This window comes from Dipodomys spectabilis, unplaced genomic scaffold (genome assembly GCF_019054845.1).
Source record: "Dipodomys spectabilis isolate Male_0828 unplaced genomic scaffold, ASM1905484v1 ptg000054l, whole genome shotgun sequence".
In the NCBI taxonomy this organism is placed as follows: domain Eukaryota; kingdom Metazoa; phylum Chordata; class Mammalia; order Rodentia; family Heteromyidae; genus Dipodomys; species Dipodomys spectabilis.
In genome coordinates, this window is record NW_024870731.1 from 26,783,009 (window position 1) to 26,801,214 (window position 18,206).

An 18,206-nucleotide genomic window follows, 5' to 3' on the forward strand; every position below is an offset into this window, starting at 1 on the left:
ACGGCCTGGGGAGACACTAAGACCAGGCCAGATGCCACACGATAGATAGAAGTAGTGGCCAGGAATGAGTGGAATGTAGGCTGAGCCTGGGTATTCTAAGAAGGGGGAGTGGACAGTGGAACATACAGGACTCAAGACGATTAGGGTATCACTCCATTATCAACCCACACTGCCTCGCCGAGGCCTTGTAGCTCAGTAGGAGATATTCTGGCAGGGAAAGACTTATGGGGTATAATTTGCAATTCGTTCTCTTGTCTAAGACCAGAGGGCAAAGGGAGGGTAGAAGGGCCAGATCACTCAGTTGAGCTCTCAGGAGACCAGCTGACTATGAGTCTAATTATGATTAGTTTACATTATTTCAGCAGAAAAATACACACATTGTACACACACACACATACAAACAAGCTAATAGTAATGATGTGTTTATACGAGAATACTGCTCTTCCTGTTGGACCCATGATGATTTTAATAAACTACATACCAGTCAATTCTGATGAGAATTAAGTGCACTCAATTTGCCCATGGACTTGGGACCTTATTGATTCCTTTAAGGAGGCCAACTTCTTGCCTTGAAGCCAATAGGCTGTTTAGCATAATGGATAACTATACAGTTTTTGGCACTAAAGTTCATGGGTTTAAGTCCTGCCTTGGCCATTAACTAAGTGTGTGATTTGGGGGGAAAAAAATCACTGTACCGGTCAGGTGTCAAGGTGTTCTCTAACTCAGATCTAAGACTAAGCTTACCTCAGAAGGCTCCACGAATTATATACTAAATGTATGTAAATGTTTGCCTGGCACTTAGAAGAAGTGTTTAGTATTTTCAGCACAAGTCTTCTCCATGTTTTTTCAATCAATTGAGATGCCTAGCCCCCCAATTTGTTTTATGCTTGAGTGGTGTTGTTTCCATACCTCAAACAAACCCAGCTCCTCCATATTTGTTTCCCTGTCTTAGGTGGAAGCAACCACTGCCAAGTTTCTCAGAGGATCCTACTCAAAATCAGCAGTTCCAGTTTGGTAACACAATGACATGCTGCTAAGTTTATATGTGTTTATGTTTGTACACGTGTGTGTGTTGTATTTGTGTCTGTGTCTATGCCACGTGACTTGCCCGGCACACAGTAGGTCCTCAGTAACATCAGAAACATTTTTCATGTGTGTGTGCTGGTCATGGGGCTTCAACTCAGAGCCTGGGTACTATTATCTCTGAGCTTCTTTTGCTCAAGACTAGTGCTTGCTCTACCACTTGAGCCACAGCTCCACTTCTAGCTTTTTGGTGGTTAAACATCTAATGGATTTTCTTGTCAAGGCTGGCTTTGAACCATAATCCTCAGGTCTCAGTCTATGTACTTAGGATTATAGGGGTGAGCCACTGGTACCTGGCTTATCTCAAGCACTATTATATATAATTTTGATCTTTTAGTTCTCATCATTATCCTTCCAGTTATGAAGTGTGGCTAAAAAGCTATATGATTCATTTTCTCCCCTGACTTATAGATAACATGTAATTGAGTCAGGTAATATTTTCTGAGACCACATCACATGCTTGGTCCCCCATAAGAAGCCTGAGGTAGAGGGAAAACTTGGACCTTTTCTCCTCTCCAGGAATTCTAATATTTCATTTTATTTAAATCAGATCCTAACATTACTTAGGGACTGGACAAAAATCTTCCACGTATGACTTAAACAAGCCAGAAAGCAAAGTATTACTTCTATTCTTGTGATGAGCAAAAACTAGCAGAATCCGAGCACCAACACAGCCTCTCTGGGGTCATGTGCCTTCAGGTCTTGGAGGAGAAGGTGTGGAAGGGAGGAGCTGAGCAGGGCCTGAGATGAGATGGAGAAATAGTACTTCTACAGCTCAAGGCTGGGGATGTAGCGCAGGGCAAGACCCTGTGCTTAGGCTCTAGGTTTGATCTCCAGCACCACAAAACAAAAAGCAATAGAGTCTTTAATCACTCAGAAATGAAAATAATGATTTTTAGTTCTATAAACTTTGTTTCTCACAAGGCATATGTTGTAGAATAAAAACTAGAAGGGCCCACAGGGGGACAACCTAACAGTACCTGTGCATCACAATGGACAATGAAGCTTCCAGAACAAAATTACAAATGGCTCTTTCTCGTTGTGTTTTTCAATTAAGAAGCCACCCTAGGGGCTGGGAAGTTGGCTCAGTGGTAGAGCACTTGCCTTGCATGCCTGAGGCCCTGGGTTCGATTCCTCAGCACCACATAAGCAAAAAGAAAAAAGCCGGAAGTGGCGCTGTGGCTCAAGTGGTAGAGCGCTAGCCTTGAGCTGAAGAACTGAGGGACAGCGCCCAGGCCCAGAGTTCAGGCCCCATGACCGGACCCCCCCCCCAAAAAAAGAAGCCACCCTACCCAACCGCTTCAGCAATATTAGGAAAACATCATGGTTAGCATAGCTACTTCGGTGTCAGTTGTGGCACAAATGATACATTCTTTGATCTGCATAACCCATTTTCAAGGCAAATGTCATCCACATTTTTTTTTAATGTTGAACTAAACTCAGAGAAGCTAAGTGACTCTCCTAAAGTCACAAAGAGGGTACAAACAGGAGCCAGGATGTAGAGTTTCATACGTAAGCTCTAAACACTTATGCTCTTTCATGCATAGAATAATAGTTGTTCTTGTCATAATGCAGAGAGAACTGTCCAAAAGGTACTGGGTTCATAATTTTTTTTTAATAAAGAAATAGCCAGACACAATGGCTCAAGCCTATGATCCTAGCTACTTAGGAGGTTGAAATTGGGGGATGAGATAGAAAGATGGGGTGCCAGGCAAGTGCAGAAGGGGCTTTGTTTTTGGAAACACACCTGAGAGCTGTGCTAGAGGCAAAAATGGTGTGTTCAGAGTGCCTGGGATGGTTCCAGATACCCAGGCGTGTGCATAAACAATCCTGGCAACTCTACCTTGACTTAGAAAACTGTCGGCTCTCAGATAGTTACAAAAGGTATTTCAACCTCTGCTCAATTTTCTATTGGGGAAGATAGGAGGAACAGCTTGAAAGTACTAAAAAACAAAGAATATCAGATCATGACAACAAATGTTGAAAATGAGCTTGGGGTCTAGGTGCTAGTGGCTCATGGAGCTCTGAGGATGGAGGTTTGAAGCCAACCTGGGCAGAACAGTCCATGAGATTATTCACTAATTAATCACCACAAAGCCAGAAATGGCGCTGTGGCTCAAATTGTACAGTGCTAGCCATGAGCACAAAAGTTAAAGGACAAAGACCAGGATTTGAGGTAAAGCCCCAGTACTAGCAAGCAAACAATCCAACCAACAAAAAAGAGCCTGGGGATTAAGAATTAAAACAGCTAGTCTCCAGTGGCTCATACTTGTAATCCTAGCTACTCAGGAGGCTGTGATTGATCTGAGGACCACAGTTTGAAGCCAGCCCAAGCAGGAAAGTCCCTGTGAGACTCTTACCTCCAATTAACTACTCAAAACCGGCAGTGGCACTATGGCTCAAAGTGTCCCAAAGCTAGCCTTGAGCAAAAGAGCTCAAGGATAGTGCCCAAGCCCTGAGTTCAAGCCCTATGACCAACCAAAAGAAACCCACCAAAACCAAAACAAACAAAAAACAGATGCTCTAAAACATTCAATTTTGCCCCAAAGCACAGAAAGCCTCATTCTCACTATGAAGCACTTATTTTGCATACCAGGAGCTATGAGAGTCATTCAAAGCAATTCGTGAAGTAGCCTTCATGTTCATGTTTAACTGAACTGCTGTCCTGTGCCTCCATCAAATCTTCTCCTTATAATCCTCACCAGAAGGGTGATTAAATGTCAGTGCTGACTCACACAATTGTGCATGGCAGAAACAAATATAATTATATGCTTCTGAGAAAGATTAATAGTAGCTGGTGCTAGCCTGCCAACTGCAGATGTACAAATATGCCATCCTTCCCATATATCAAACACAAGGCATATGGCATATTTCAAAGTCTACTGATGTTATAGGGTCTTTAAGTGACTCAGGTTCTGGAAGAAACCATGTACATGTTGACTAATGAGGCAGTATATTTTGAATCTTTCTATATCAATGTTATAAAATGTGATGGAATTAAACAGAAAGAAGGGCTCAGGAATTGTGGGAACACAAACACAGTTAAAAATCCAGAGACATGTTTCACTAATCACTTACTGTTACTTCAAGCAAATTCACAGATTCCAGGAAGTGTTAAGTTAGTAAATAGTCATGGAACTATTTTTTGAGGGGGTGGGTTCTCTTTCACTAAGAAATCTAATGGAACACAAGTGAGTATACCACAGAAATGAAGAAGAAGTAAATTGGAGAATGGACAGTTTGTAACTATCAAATGAGCAGGATCAAAATGTTGCCAAGACCCACTGGCAAGTTTCCAGATTGCTGGCCGCCGACACCAATAAGTATGCAAAGTCAGTGTTCCTCAGAATTAAGTAGGCAGAAAATAGGACTGGGAACTGCAGAACCTGAGTGAATACCTCAGCTGTACTGGGCTGTACCTTCATGAATCCTAGGAAAGCTGTAAAGTCAGACAGGAGGAAAACTCTCCACAAAGCACCAATTTATCTGCAAAAGTCAAGTATCATTCCTGCCTCCCTCATCCCCATCATCATCATCATCATCATCATCATCACACTTACATTCAAATTATTTCCAACTACATTTGGTCACTATTAAAGAACTAATGATCTGAGAATCAAGTGGACAGATATGAGAAAGAGACTCCAAAACTGTCTTGAAAGCTGGGTGCCGGTGGCTCATGCCTATAATCCTAGCTACTCAGGAAGCTGAGATCTGAGGATCATAGTTCAAAGCCAGCCTGGGCAGGAAAGTCCACAGAAAACTGGAAGTGGCACTGTGGCTCAAGTGGTAGAGTACTTGCCTTGAGCTGAAGAGCTTAGGGACAGCGCCCAGGCCCAGAGTTCAAGCCCCACAACCAACAAAACAAAAACAAAAACATGAAACTGTCTTGAAATAGGTTAAAAAGATGAAATCTGCTCAATTATCCACTCTAGAAGGAGTGATTGAGCATTCTGATGCATACAGACAGTTGAACAATATTTTGGATTTCTGCCCAGCTACTCCAATCATTCTGATCACATAGCAGGAAGATTCTCCATAGCGGATTGCGTGGCTGCTCTAACACAAATGAGCTCTCCACTGCAAGGGAGCCACGTATGATTTTTTCCTCTCTCGTCAAAAACTCAAATATGGCTGGGCGCCAGTGGCTCATGCCTGTCATCCTAGCTACTCAGGAGACTGAGATCTGAGGATCTCGGTTCAAAGCCAGCCCAGGTACGAAAGTCTATGAGACTCTTATCTCCAATATACCACTGGAAAACCAGAAGTAGTGCTGTGGCTCAAGTGGTAGAGTGCTCACCTTGAGGTGAAGAGCTGAGGGACGGTGCCCAGGCCCAGAATTTAAGCCCCACGACTGACAAACCAAACCAAACCAAACCAAACCCTCAAATACGATGTCCTTGAAACAAACTGTGTTGGCAAAGATTGTGGGAACAACCAGTCTCAGGCTATTTTGCGCAAGCCTCTGCCATAACCAGCCACAAATACTTATCCCAGAAGCAGGACACTTCACTGAGGTAGAGACTATTTCTCTGGGTGAGGCCCTGGAGTGCTGGTGAAGTACAAGGTGGGGTAAAGAAAAGGAGAGATAGGAGGAATGTGAATGTGGGCTCCAGATTTAGAAACCCCAGTTCTGTGAGATCCTCAACCTCTTCATTCTCATGAGACTAGGTTGAGGAACATTTTTAGTACAATTGGTGGCACTATCATTCTACCACTTACACTAATAATAGTCACACCCAAGAATAAGGAGTCAGGTATGTAAAGCTGAACTAAAAGATAAATCAATAAATATACAATGGCTGAGTTATGATAATACTGACTGCAATAAAGGCCACAACAGTGGAGATACGCAGAAGAAATGGAGTAGAAGAGATGACGTGGGTCAGGGGATAATTAGATAAAGTGATCCAAGAAGGCTTCTTGGGGGAGCTGAGATCAAATCAAACTGAGGACTGGATAAAGGGCTCTGTGCAGAGGAAACAAGAAGGCAAAAAAAAAAAAATAGATCAGACATGGTAAGTTGTAGGAATCTCTGCATTCACACACAGTGAGACCAAAGGCGGATATTCTTAGGAGAGGATCACCAAGACACAATGCCTATGTACACCTGATCATATAAAATAGTGTTTACGGAAATGAACTCTAGAAAATGGAAACAAGAAATTTTTTCCTTTGTTAGGAAAAAAAGTTCCTGAGCTGAGAAAGGGCTTAAGGTCTTTTAAGTAATTTCAGAAAAGACAGTTGTACAAGCCTTGTGAGAAGAAGAGGCGAGTGAAGCAGGCTCAGGGGTCTTCAAGGTGAAACATTTTGAAATCTTATCTTTTGAGTTTTGGTGGGAGTAATGGGATTTGAACTCAGAGCTTCATACTTGCTAAACAAGTATTCTACCATTTGAGTCATACATCCATGATTTAGTGATTGGTAGGACAGGGGTCTCATACATTTTGGCTTTTTTTTTTTGGTCTGGGACCAACTTTGTATTACAATTCACTGACCTAAGCCCTATGCCTCCCCTGTAGCTGGGATCCAGCTTGTTGGTTGAGATGGAAATCTCACTAACTTTTTATACTAGGCTGGCCTTGAAACACATTTCTCTCAACTGCTACTTCCTGGACAGCTAGAGTTATAGGCATGGGCACCCATTCCCAGCCTACTAAAACTTAATGGGTTTTAAAAAGTACAACTGATTTAGGTTTTAAAGTGAGACTTTACTTACACATGTGTAACATAATGTAGAAACTATAAACTTTATCCCAAAGGGACTAGCATTTGAAACAATCACGAAGCATTTAGAAAGGATTTCTAAATACTTCAATAAAAAACAATCTTGAGCTGGGTACATCACTCAGAGGTAGAATACTTGACTAGCAGGTCCTGGAATCTGGGTTCAATTCTCAGTACTGAAAAGTGATTTAAAAAAAAAATCATCTTAAAGGCATATATTTAAACCCAGAGTTCCCATGAAGACCATCAAGCTCTGCGAGAGACTTGAGATGATAGCTACAGAGAACAAAAGCTTCTCCATACCTCCCCGCTGCACCAACAGCGTGACCTCGCTGCCCTTCGGGCATTCAATCAGCATATCCACGACCTGGTTGTGTGTGAGGGCTTGAACGTTCTTCTTATTCACTTCCACTATGAGGTCTCCCTCTTTCAGGCCTCGGCACCTAGGACTGTCCACAATCTGTTTCACTCTCTGACCTCCTCCACCAGGGCTGTCTGCAATAGTAAAACCAAAGCCCATGGGCCCTTTGACTATGTGGACAGTGATAAGTTCTGGCTGAGTGGCTATGGAGGAAGCCAAGGAGACTGTGTCATTGGGATAGCCGTGAGAACTGTTGGAAGCCACGTCGGCAGGGCTGCTTGGCCTGGCATCCTTCATGCTGCTCACTTTGCCTGTCTTACTACTGTGGCTGGCGGGCGAGTCATAGGTCTCTTGTCCATTCACAATAATTGGTTCTTTGTCCAAAATGGCCACTGAGGTCACTAAACTTGTGTTGGGGTCATCTGGGTCAAAAGGCAATGGGTAACCTCGACAGAGTTCAAGGTCCACACTGGCACCAATGGGAATTGACTGGAAGATTTTCACAACTTGCGCATGGGTGTGTCCCAAAACACAGGTGTCATTCACGCTGACAATCACATCTCCTGTAAATGCAAAAAGTGAAGGAGTCAAAAAAACACAGCACCCAGAAATGTTGTGTTCCTAACATCCAAAATATGGCATCAGAATTCTTTTTAGCTAACTATACTTAAAAAAAAAAAAAATTCAGCAAGTATAAAAATGGAGGGAAGACACTCTGATCCTCCTCCTTTTCTTCCCAGAAGCAGGAGATAAAATTGCAGTGGAAGATATCCTTTCTATATCTCAAAATCATCTTACCCCAGGTAACATTCTTACTACCATGGATAAGAAGTCAAAAACAAGGGAAATCTGTGCAAATTGCCGTACATAGCAACTGTTAAACCAACCTCTAACTCCCAACTCCCTCCTTTGACCCGTTAACTACTCTAGTCAACACCCATTTGTCTTCTTACATTTTCACAGCTGAGGATCCCATGTTCAAGGCAGTAAGTATTCACTCTAACCACATGCTAACATACTTGGGCGTGTACTTCTTTATGAGTGCTCCATGTCACAGAAAACTCATATTAAACAAATCTACTGCTTTTCTTCTATTAACCTGTCTTGTGTAATTAGCTCTAGTCATCCTCCCTCCCTCCCTCTCTCTCTCTCTTTCTGGAACTACTGGGATTTGAACTCAGAGGTTCATGCTTGCTAGGCAGGTGTTCTACCACTTAAGCCAAACCCTCATTCCTCCCACCAAAACTTGTGAGGGGGTGGACATAAAATGCTGTCTCTCTTGTCAGCTATATGAAGCTCTAAGTGGAGGTGATTGCATGAGGCACAGAGAGACTGCTTCTATTGCTTATTTTAACTGCTAATGAAGCATTCCTTAAGTATCCGGTGTCTTCTCTGCTAAAGAGAATATAATCATCATTGAAAGATCACTGACATTTTTTTCTGAAATTTGTCACTGCAGAGATCCAAGTTTAGAAATCACTTGTTCAATTGGATCTCCACATTTCTAATGAATTATCACTTCTGAAGTTTAAATGGGTATAAAGGCTTCTGGCACCTGGACTGAAGGATGGAGGGCTCTGGCACATTCCAAGGGTGTAAAAGACCTTTATAAACCTGTGAGACACAATGCTCTTTGGTCTTGCTTAGTGGTGAGCTGATCTCATCACTAGAAGGCTGTAGCCACGCACACTCACCTGTCTCCATCTTGCCGTCCAGTGCGGCAGGACCATCTAGAACCAGGCTCTTGATCTGCAGGAATTCGTCGGGTTCATCTCCTCCTACCACCGTGAAGCCAAAGCCACGACTGCTTTTCCGCAGCTTCGTGTGGATGAACTTGCCTTTCAGCTCGGAAGGGTTTCGTGTAAAAAAGGGTTTGCCTGGATGAGAACGAGAGAAGAGCAAGGAGTTTGTCTATGAGTGAGAAGGAAAATTAAGTCTAGATATGAGACATTATAGATCTGACTCTCCAGGCTCATGTTTGGGCTGAAGCCTTAGGGTAGAGATGTGTTTCAAGAAAGTGTTCTTTTGATTTCAAGAATCGGAGTACTCTCAGGTCTCTCTCTCTGTTTAGGAGATGGGTATTATGCACAAAGCGTGTCATCTTTAAAGTTTAAAGGAAGACAGAAGAGGAGGACAAAACTGGTCCTGATTAGGTGGCTCACTTCCCTGATATTAGGGAACTGAGAAGCCATAGCTCTCCCAAAGGAAGTTCAGTCAGTCCTTATTTTGTGTCACTGTCTATTGGGACTGCATCCAATATACTGCTTTGGGTCTGGATTTTACCTATAATATCAACTGATGAAAACTTTTAGGTTTCAACCAAATGGAAGGCTCAGAAAAAATGCAGATAGTTCCAGGATAATATGGTGGCTATGTTTCTTTCTTATTAAAAATGCTATTTGATGGGAAAGAGGGAGAGAGAGAGGGGAAGGGGGGGGCTCTAGGAGCCTGGCACCCAGAAAGAAAAGTTATTTTTGGTTAACTATAACTAAAAGGCCTAAAAGGTCTCTGGGCAGGCATACAATTTTTAATTGCATATTTGAAAAGTCTCTGGCTCCTAAAAAGGAAGGCTCTTTTAAATTGCCTGTAGTCAGAGGTCTGTTCATTAACCGCCACTCCAGAGAAATCCCAAGGATTATTGGAAGTTTGACAAGCTGTGGCTACAGAAAGGCGAAGCTTCCTGAGATGTGCCAGGCATAGTCACCTGCCAAAGGCATGGGGAGAATGGGGAGAGATGCCACCTGCAGCAAAGGCTGGAGGGAGACAGCTGTTAAGCCAATTACCAGATGGAAAGTTGAGGACAGGTGAAATGACCCTTAAAATTTATTTTAGAAAAAGGAGGCGAATGGCCTAGAATCTTATAGCAAAGGCTACTAGTTGTTTCAGGGAGCTGGAAGTGAAACACACTTCAGTTATGTAGGTTTTTCCTGAGTACATATTAAAACACACAATGCCTTCTCCAACATGTCTCATCTCCCTTTCCTAGAGAGAGAGAGAGAGTGAGAGAGAGAGAAAGAGTGTGTGTATGTGTGTGTGTGTGCGCGCACACGCACATGCACACACTGGTATTGGGGCCTGAACACTATCCCTTATCTTGTTCTACTCAAGGATGGTTCTCTACCATTTGAGCCAGAGCTCCACTTAGGGTTTTTGCTAGATTATATGTGTAAAACACCAGTGCTGACTACCTTTCTTGTTATTATTGTCGTTAGAATTTATAGCGTTCTAATACAGTATACATCTCCTTGCTGGTTTGGTTTCTTGTCTAGTAATACTGTTCCCTGTGCCCAGAAATGAGGGACATTGCATGTGAACACACATAAAACTATTAAAATCTAAGCTCTGTGAAGATTTCCGCTTGTAAGCCACTCACTTGGAATTCTGTCTGGCTTTAAGTAGTTCTTCTAGAGTGAAGGAATGAATGAACAAAATCACAAACAGATTCAACAGGCTTTTGCTAAGATTGAAGTGTCTGGATGTTAGAACTTTTTTACACTTATTACAAGGCAAAGTTAGAAGATGTGAAACGCACCAGGCAGTTTGAATATTTTAAAAAGTCATTAGCATATTTTGTGCTTGGAGTATTTTCATCTTAATAGAGACATGAACAGAGCTTTGAAATTATACCACTGCCTTCCACTGGACATGCTTAACTAGAGAGGGAAGACCAGAGGGTTTCACATTTATGCACATTTTATAGATGGGTGGATCATTAGTTAAGGCAACTTGTGGAGAGAAATAGTTTTTCGTCACAAGCAGTGAAATTCGAAGTTCTCTGCCATAGCTCTGATCGGTGTAATTTTCTGAGACCTAAAATCTTTGTGGGCTAGAAAGCAGTTTTAAGTCTTGGCTGTGTTCTGAAACTCACATGAGCAGCTCTTAAAAATGTTCCCTTTTATATTCCTGCCTCTACCAGGCGCACTCAATCAAGATTTTTTGGGTTTTGGCCCCAAACTTTGCCCTTGAACCACCATTAGGGATTATTTCCCTACCAGGCTTCAACTAAACATGGAGGAGGCTGAATCATACTGATATCAATCAATATGTTATTATATATTATGGTCTACCTTTTATAAAGTCATTATCACCAAAGACAGTATACTCGTGTCAGAAAAAGCTTTAAAAAAAAACAAAAACCAACCCTTCATCTATGACAATGTCCGGCAAGCAGAGAAACAACTGCTGTATTATGAAAATTGTAATGGAGGAGTCAAAATGAGAGAATTACTCTACTAATTGTACAGCTAACACAGGTATAGCTTGCTGAAAATGTAGATTTGAAGGTAAATCTTACATTATTTTTAATGCTTTTGAGCTACAAATATCTCCTAACTTATAAAACAAGATGCTTGTTCATTATTTAAGAGAAAAGGCAAACTAAACAAACAACAACAAAATCCCAGAATTCCTCTATCACTGCGGAACAATGAGGCCTGAAAGTCTGAGAGCTTACACTTTTCAAGAATGGTTCTCTCTATGGGGCAGATATTATTTGTAGATGTAAGTAAGTGAGCCTCAAGGAAATGCTCTCTGTATAACATGCATAAATGCCAACACCGTGGCAGGAACCAGGGAAGAGAACTTTAATATAATATAAAGCCATTTACACCGACAGGGAAATCTTAGTCAAATGCAAGTTTGTTGACTAGAGTCTTGATATATCTAATGCTAAGTGCAGCAGTGGAGCTCACAGGGCACTTATGAGAGGGAACTACACAACTCGTGGGTGGAGACTGGGGTGGGCGAACTAGGAGAGAGTGAGGGGAGGGAGGAGGACACTGTAGGAAAAGGAATGTACTCATTACCTGAGTCATGTAATCCCTCCATACATCACCTTTACAGTAACAATGAAGTAAATAACAACTTCTATCTTTCTTTCTTTCTTTCTTTCTTGTCAGTAGTGGGGCCTGAACTCTGAACTCTGGTGCTGTTCCTCAGTTTTTCAGTACCACTTCTGGCTTTTTCTGCTTATGTGGTGCTGAGGAATCGAACCCAGGGCCTCATGCATGCAAGGCAAGCGCTCTACCACTGAGCCACCTTCCCAGCTCCCTAACAATTTTTTTTTAAAGAATTTATCTTATTTAACATGGCATTAAATATTTTTGGTCTCTACACTGATGGTTTCCAATGCTGACATGATTTAGCACCCAGGGACATTTAGCAGTGTCTGGAGAAACTTTAGCTTGCCGCAGGATAGGGGTGAGGTAGGAGATGAGCAGGGATACTTTAAAACATCCCATCAGGTACAGGAAAGCCCCCTACATGCAGAATTATCATGCCCAAACTGTCAACAGCACTGAGGATGAAAGCTCTGGTTGTTTTTAAAATACAGCAAAGAGCGAGAGAATCTTATTCTGGAAGGATTCTAAATTTTCAGACATGTCTGATTAACAACACAAATAGAATTGCTTTCACTATTTGTGTTTTTCACTATAAAATTTTTTAAAATGAGACATGACACCACGATGCAATTATAAAAACACATTACCCTGAAGTGGAGGGTCCCTGGCTGGCTCTGGATTGCTTGGGGGATGGGTAGAAACAACAGGAGGCACAAGGGATGAATGATCTTCTGCCCATTCTAAGAGAAAGAAAAAGGAAAGAGTGTCAGAGAGCTGGCCCATTTCCCTTCACAGTGCTAATCAAATCAATAAACCAAATCCGATCAGAATGAAGCTGGTACCTGACCTTGGGTTTCTCTTCTCAGGGATACTTAGGGAAAGAAATTCACCAATATTTGGGGAATAGACATTGAATCAATAAAACCTCCAGATCTTTCTGGCTGGAGAGTCCAAAGTGAAATCAAGAACAAACATGAGAAAAGCAGTAGAGTTGCCCAAAGTCAGCCCTTAGAGAGAGAAAGCTCCTTAAGGCAAGCAAGGCACAGGTGGACTCAGCCTGTCTTAGGGGGAGCGCTAGATGAACACAGATGATAGTATGGGGCAAAGGTGCTAACTCTTGTCATCTCTGACCCAAACTGGGAGCCACTACCAGGATTCCTGTGTCCTAATGTTGTCTGATGCAGCTTGAGGCCCCCTGAGAGGCACCAGAGTTACTTTCCAGCTCAGGTACCATATTCTGCTGTACAGCCCCACTGCCCAAAGGACATTTTCCAACAGTACCAAGTCTTATCGTTTAAAATGTTCTTTTTAAATAGAGAAGAGATGAGGCAGAGGACTGTGAATTGGTAAGTAGATACACATACACACACTCACTGTCTAAATTAAACAGTGCAGGGCAACAAGTAGAAAACCAGAGTTTATCAGTCAAATTGGGTCCGGTGCTATTCTTCTGCCAGCAAAGAACAGCATTTATCCTTTAAAAATCGCTGAAAAGAATAAAAGAATTAAGCTGGGTGTGGTGGTACATCCCTGAAATCTCTAGTAGTTGGAAGGCTGGGATAGGAGCCTCGACTATGCAGTGAAATACTATAGCAACAAATAATCAAAAGATTAGGAGGAGAAAGGTGCTGTTGACTTTGTGACACCTAGAAACTAGGTTCAATTGACAGGGTACATAGGTCAAGTTTTAGACATGTAGCTATGTATGTTCCTTTGCATATTTGCAGACTGCAAGAACAAGAATTGACCACTTGTAACTAAGAATGTATGTATCATAAAGCCTTAACTGTTTACTATGAGGAACTTGACAGAAGAAAAATGGCTAATCCAGAGCATAGCGTCTCTATTTATTTATTACATTCCAGGGCTGGAGATGGAACTAATGGTAAAGTATGTGCTTAGAAGGTAGGAGGCTTTAAATTTGATTCTCTCCCACAAAAAAAGTACAGCACTATATTCTGCATTATAGTAATCAAAATAATGCATTTGACATCATATTGAGGCAATATGGGGCCTATTATTTTTAAATATTATATCCAGTGGAAAACTGGAAAAAACCTGTCTCTGTTAATAAATGGATGGCTAAACAAAGGTGGAAATATTCATTAAGTGATACATTACAAAATTATTAAAATTTATAAGGTAATAATCATAGCTACACAGGAGGCTGAAAACAGTTCGAAGTCAGCCCAGGTAGATAAATTCACCAGCAAAAAGCCAGATGTGGAACAAAAAGCAGAGCAAGAATGCATGCAAGGTCCCAAATTCAAACCCAAACCCTAGCCGTACTGGTACATTTGCATGTGCACACGCGTGCGCACACACGTGCACACACACACAATTATATGATTTTTAAAAACATCTACAATTTGTATATCCCTAGAGTATCTAATATTTCCACACAAAAAAACTTCAAGAATGATGTGAGGACAACATGAGAGAATTTAATAGTCTACTTTCATGAATGGTTCATATTTTTACAAAGACCGTGAATTACTCTAACTCTTAAGAAGCTCTCAAAATTACCAGCTCTTTCTGATCTGTGTTCACATGTAATTTTCCTAAAAATAATAGTCACTGCTCATGCCTGGCAATTCTGCCTAAAGCAAGAATGCTAAAAGGCATCTGCATTTGTGAGAGCAGTTAGAACACAAATGTCGCCAGAGTGGGGAATTCCTTCATGCCAGAAGAGATGCAGGTGATTCTGAACCTGTCTCTCCCCTGCCATCAGCAAAGTGTGGCAAGGGTGGTTAGTGAGTAGAGGCTTAGCATCCTCAGCTCAGGACAGCAACTCCTGCCTGGAAGAGTGGCTCAATCATCAAGGCCAATTCTGACCACACGGGGGTGTCAGTGCTCAGGCTTTGTCCTATGTTCCCAGCTAAGAAAAAACCTCCAGGGAAGAAGCTAACCTTCTGGCGGTGGTGGCTGCTGTTGTTGCTGTTGCTGCTGCTCTAACTGCTTCTTCCGCTTGGCTTCCAGAACAGGGTTCTCATACTGGGTCTTTCTGTTGATGTGGCTGTAGAGAAAGGAGAACTGTTTACAGGCAGGAAATTTCCATCCCACCAGCAAAAAGCCAATCACTGTCAAGTTCCGTGGTTAGAACTGAATAAAGCAAGTGCTTTAACCCTACATAGAACAGTAAGTAAAAATGAAGTTTCCATTACTGACTGCTTATATGCACTCGGCATTGTGTTGTCAGTTATGCATTTTCGTAACGCTCCTACTCATATGGCAGTACCCCACTGTTCACAAAGAGGATTATTCCAGACCCCAGAGGATTTTGAAAACCAGGGATAATATTGAACCTTATCTTACTATGATTTTAATTCCACATACATATGTACCCACGGCAAGGTTTACAAATTAGGTCCAGGAAGAATTAACAATAACTTAATATAAATTTTAGCAACCTCAGCATATGGTTCATTTTTTTCCCTCCCCTCATTATGTTGAGAATGTTCATTGAAAGGAAGCATTTCATAGCTTCTCTTGAGAATACTCCTGTTGCTATTGGATGATGTCTGCATTCTGAAGCCACAGCTAAGTACACTTAAGTGCGCCTTTAACCCAGGTACTACGATGCTAGGAGGAGCCCGGTGACAATGAACAATTCACAGGTTGGCAGTGCATGAAGTAGGGACATGACAGACAAAAGGACAGTAGCCATCCTGGATCTGGCATAGCAGGACAGTTTGTGATTTCACCTTGTTAATCAGAATGGCCCTTGACTTAAAACTTACAAACGACTTACTTCTGGAATTTCCCGTGTGATATGTTTCCAACTATGGCTGACCTCAGGAAAGTGAAACCACAAAGCGCTTAAGGATGGATGGGGTATGGAGGGGGCTACTGTATTTCCTCAAAATAAAAAGTAAGATAAATTGTACAGGACTCCAGGCATTCACACACAGTGAAACCAAAGGAGGACATTCTTAGGGGAGGAACACAAAGGCACAATGTGCCGCTGAGCATATAAAAATGTATTTATCAAAATGAACTCCAGGAAATGGAAGCAAAGGGTTTTTTTTTTAACTTTTCTTTTTTTGTTTTTCATTTTTCTGTCTTCAGGGGAGGCAAGAGGGGACACAAAAATGGAGACACATGAGGTGAACAAATGCAGCAGTGGAAACTATGTTGAAAATGAACTGTACAACTTGTGGGTGGGGATGGGAAGGAAACGCTGGGAGAGAACAAGGAAGGGGTGACATTGTCCAAAAAGAAATATGCTCAGTACCAGCCTTATGAAATGGTAACCGCTTTGTACCTCACCTTTATGACCACAAGAAAAATTTAAAGATAAATAAATAAACTTTTGAGGAGTTATGAATTCCTTGAATATAACATAGCTACTAAGGAATAACAGGCCTGGAAGCTCAGGGCTGTCTGCTTTCAAATTCCAAGATGTGACTTTACTCCAATTTCCAAGGTATCGCCTCGTGGGGGAAGTTGCTTAAACTCCACAAGAAGACTTTGGCATTTCTGAGAAGTCAGATAAAAGCAGATGGGTGAAGCTGTCTACAACACGAGGACTGCAATGGAACCTTGCACAGAAGGCAGAAACTTAAGTGCTCGCCACAACAGTTAAGTGAAAACAACTCTAAATATCTGTCAACTACTCTGATCATCTGACACAAAGGCAGAATGAAAAGTATAGCCCTTAGGGGGGAAAAAAGACTCCAAATATAGCTAGCCTAAGCAGATGTGATGTGTTCAATGTGACAAAGACCCAGACATTTTAGATGATTATGTAATAAAGTCATGGCAAAAACATACATACACACACTAATACATAAATAAAGCCATGGCCTGTTTATTGAGTATGTCTAAGTATACATGTGTATATAGATACAAGCCCATGCAAATATACAAGCATATACACATCCATATATGTGCATGTACATACTTACAAAAACAATGGCTCATTAGACATTTAGGGACATAATTATAATCTGATTATGTAGAGCTCTAAAATCAAGCTTTCCTTTTCGAAGACAAATTTATCTAACAGCATGGATAGACTGATTCTCCTTAATTCATATTAAAGAAATACTTGTTTAGTTTTTAATTCTTATAGGCATTTTCAATGTAAGCATTAGTCTTCTATTAACATCAATGAGACTCAAGTATTACAAGGCACAGACTTCTAAGACATTGAAGGGTAAGATAATCCCTTGCCCCTCAAATACCAAATGTCTCCTGTCACCAACACAGTTGTTCCCCGTTTTTCTCCTTACTATGTGCACAGTCTAGGTGAGTGACAGTTTGAAAATGAGTCCCAAGTAGCAAAACTTCACTGTGACAAAAAAAAAAAAAAAGATAAACTGCAGTACTAGCAAAGGAAATGTATTTGCTAGGGTCAGAGAATTAATTTCACTTGCCTCTTCTATGGCCTAGATTACCAACTGTTCTTGTTAGGTACAGAGAAAGCCACTTAGTGCTGGCTGAGGACACTTGCTGTATTGAACTAAAAATTTTTTATAGTAAGATGCTAAGTATTTCACAGTCTGGGATGTTTACATCGTATGTTCATTTCACCAGGACATTATACAGAGGAATTTTTCATTGCCAGTAACATAAGGGAAAGAAAACATGCCTGTTATCTTTATTTGCATAAGCAGTAGATTATGCAAAATTTATAGTCTTGTTTTCTTTCAAAGGACATTTTATCCTTTTCAAGAAGAAAAGATATGCAGCATACTTGTCCAGCATATTATCTTTCGGGCATTAATTTCTTTTAATATCATTTTACCAATCCATAACTCTCAGGACAGGTGTACCTCATGCTGGAATAAAGTCCACAATGAAGAGCTCAGGTTAAAACAGTAAACAGGACTACAAATGTAGTCCCCAAGAAGGGAGGGGCAAAGAGAAATAGAGGTTACACATCATGTGACTTTGCCTCCTTCTCCACTTCCTTCTTACTCTTGGTAACATTTCATCAATTATTAACATTGCTCAAGCATTTTTAGAATGTCAGAATGAATAAGTAATTACTGAGAAGTTCTGACCCGGGCATGACCAAAAAAAAGTAGGCCAAATACATACTTCTGAAAGTACATGATCCTCATTTATTTTCTCTATGGGATCTTGGCTTTTCTCATTCATTCCTTCAACTAGCTCTTACCAAGCATTTGCCATATGCCAGGACCATATTCTGTTTTGAACTATGGGAAGTAACCAAACAATATGAAATC

At 41.3% G+C, this 18,206-nt stretch overlaps 1 protein-coding gene across 13 annotated transcripts in view; it reads right to left on the bottom strand.

The window, feature by feature from the left end:
* The window catches only part of Magi1 (membrane associated guanylate kinase, WW and PDZ domain containing 1), a 545,100-nt gene that overhangs the window by 62,955 nt on the left and 463,939 nt on the right, over positions 1–18,206 (bottom strand). For all 13 annotated transcript variants that reach the window (XM_042679996.1, XM_042680003.1, XM_042680000.1 and 10 more), the window contains 4 exons: positions 14,922–15,028; positions 12,660–12,752; positions 8,866–9,048; positions 7,114–7,734 (listed from right to left, as the gene is read on the bottom strand). In XM_042679996.1, the coding sequence (XP_042535930.1) occupies positions 7,114–7,734; positions 8,866–9,048; positions 12,660–12,752; positions 14,922–15,028 (1,004 nt within the window). The remainder of the gene's footprint in view (positions 1–7,113; positions 7,735–8,865; positions 9,049–12,659; positions 12,753–14,921; positions 15,029–18,206) is intronic.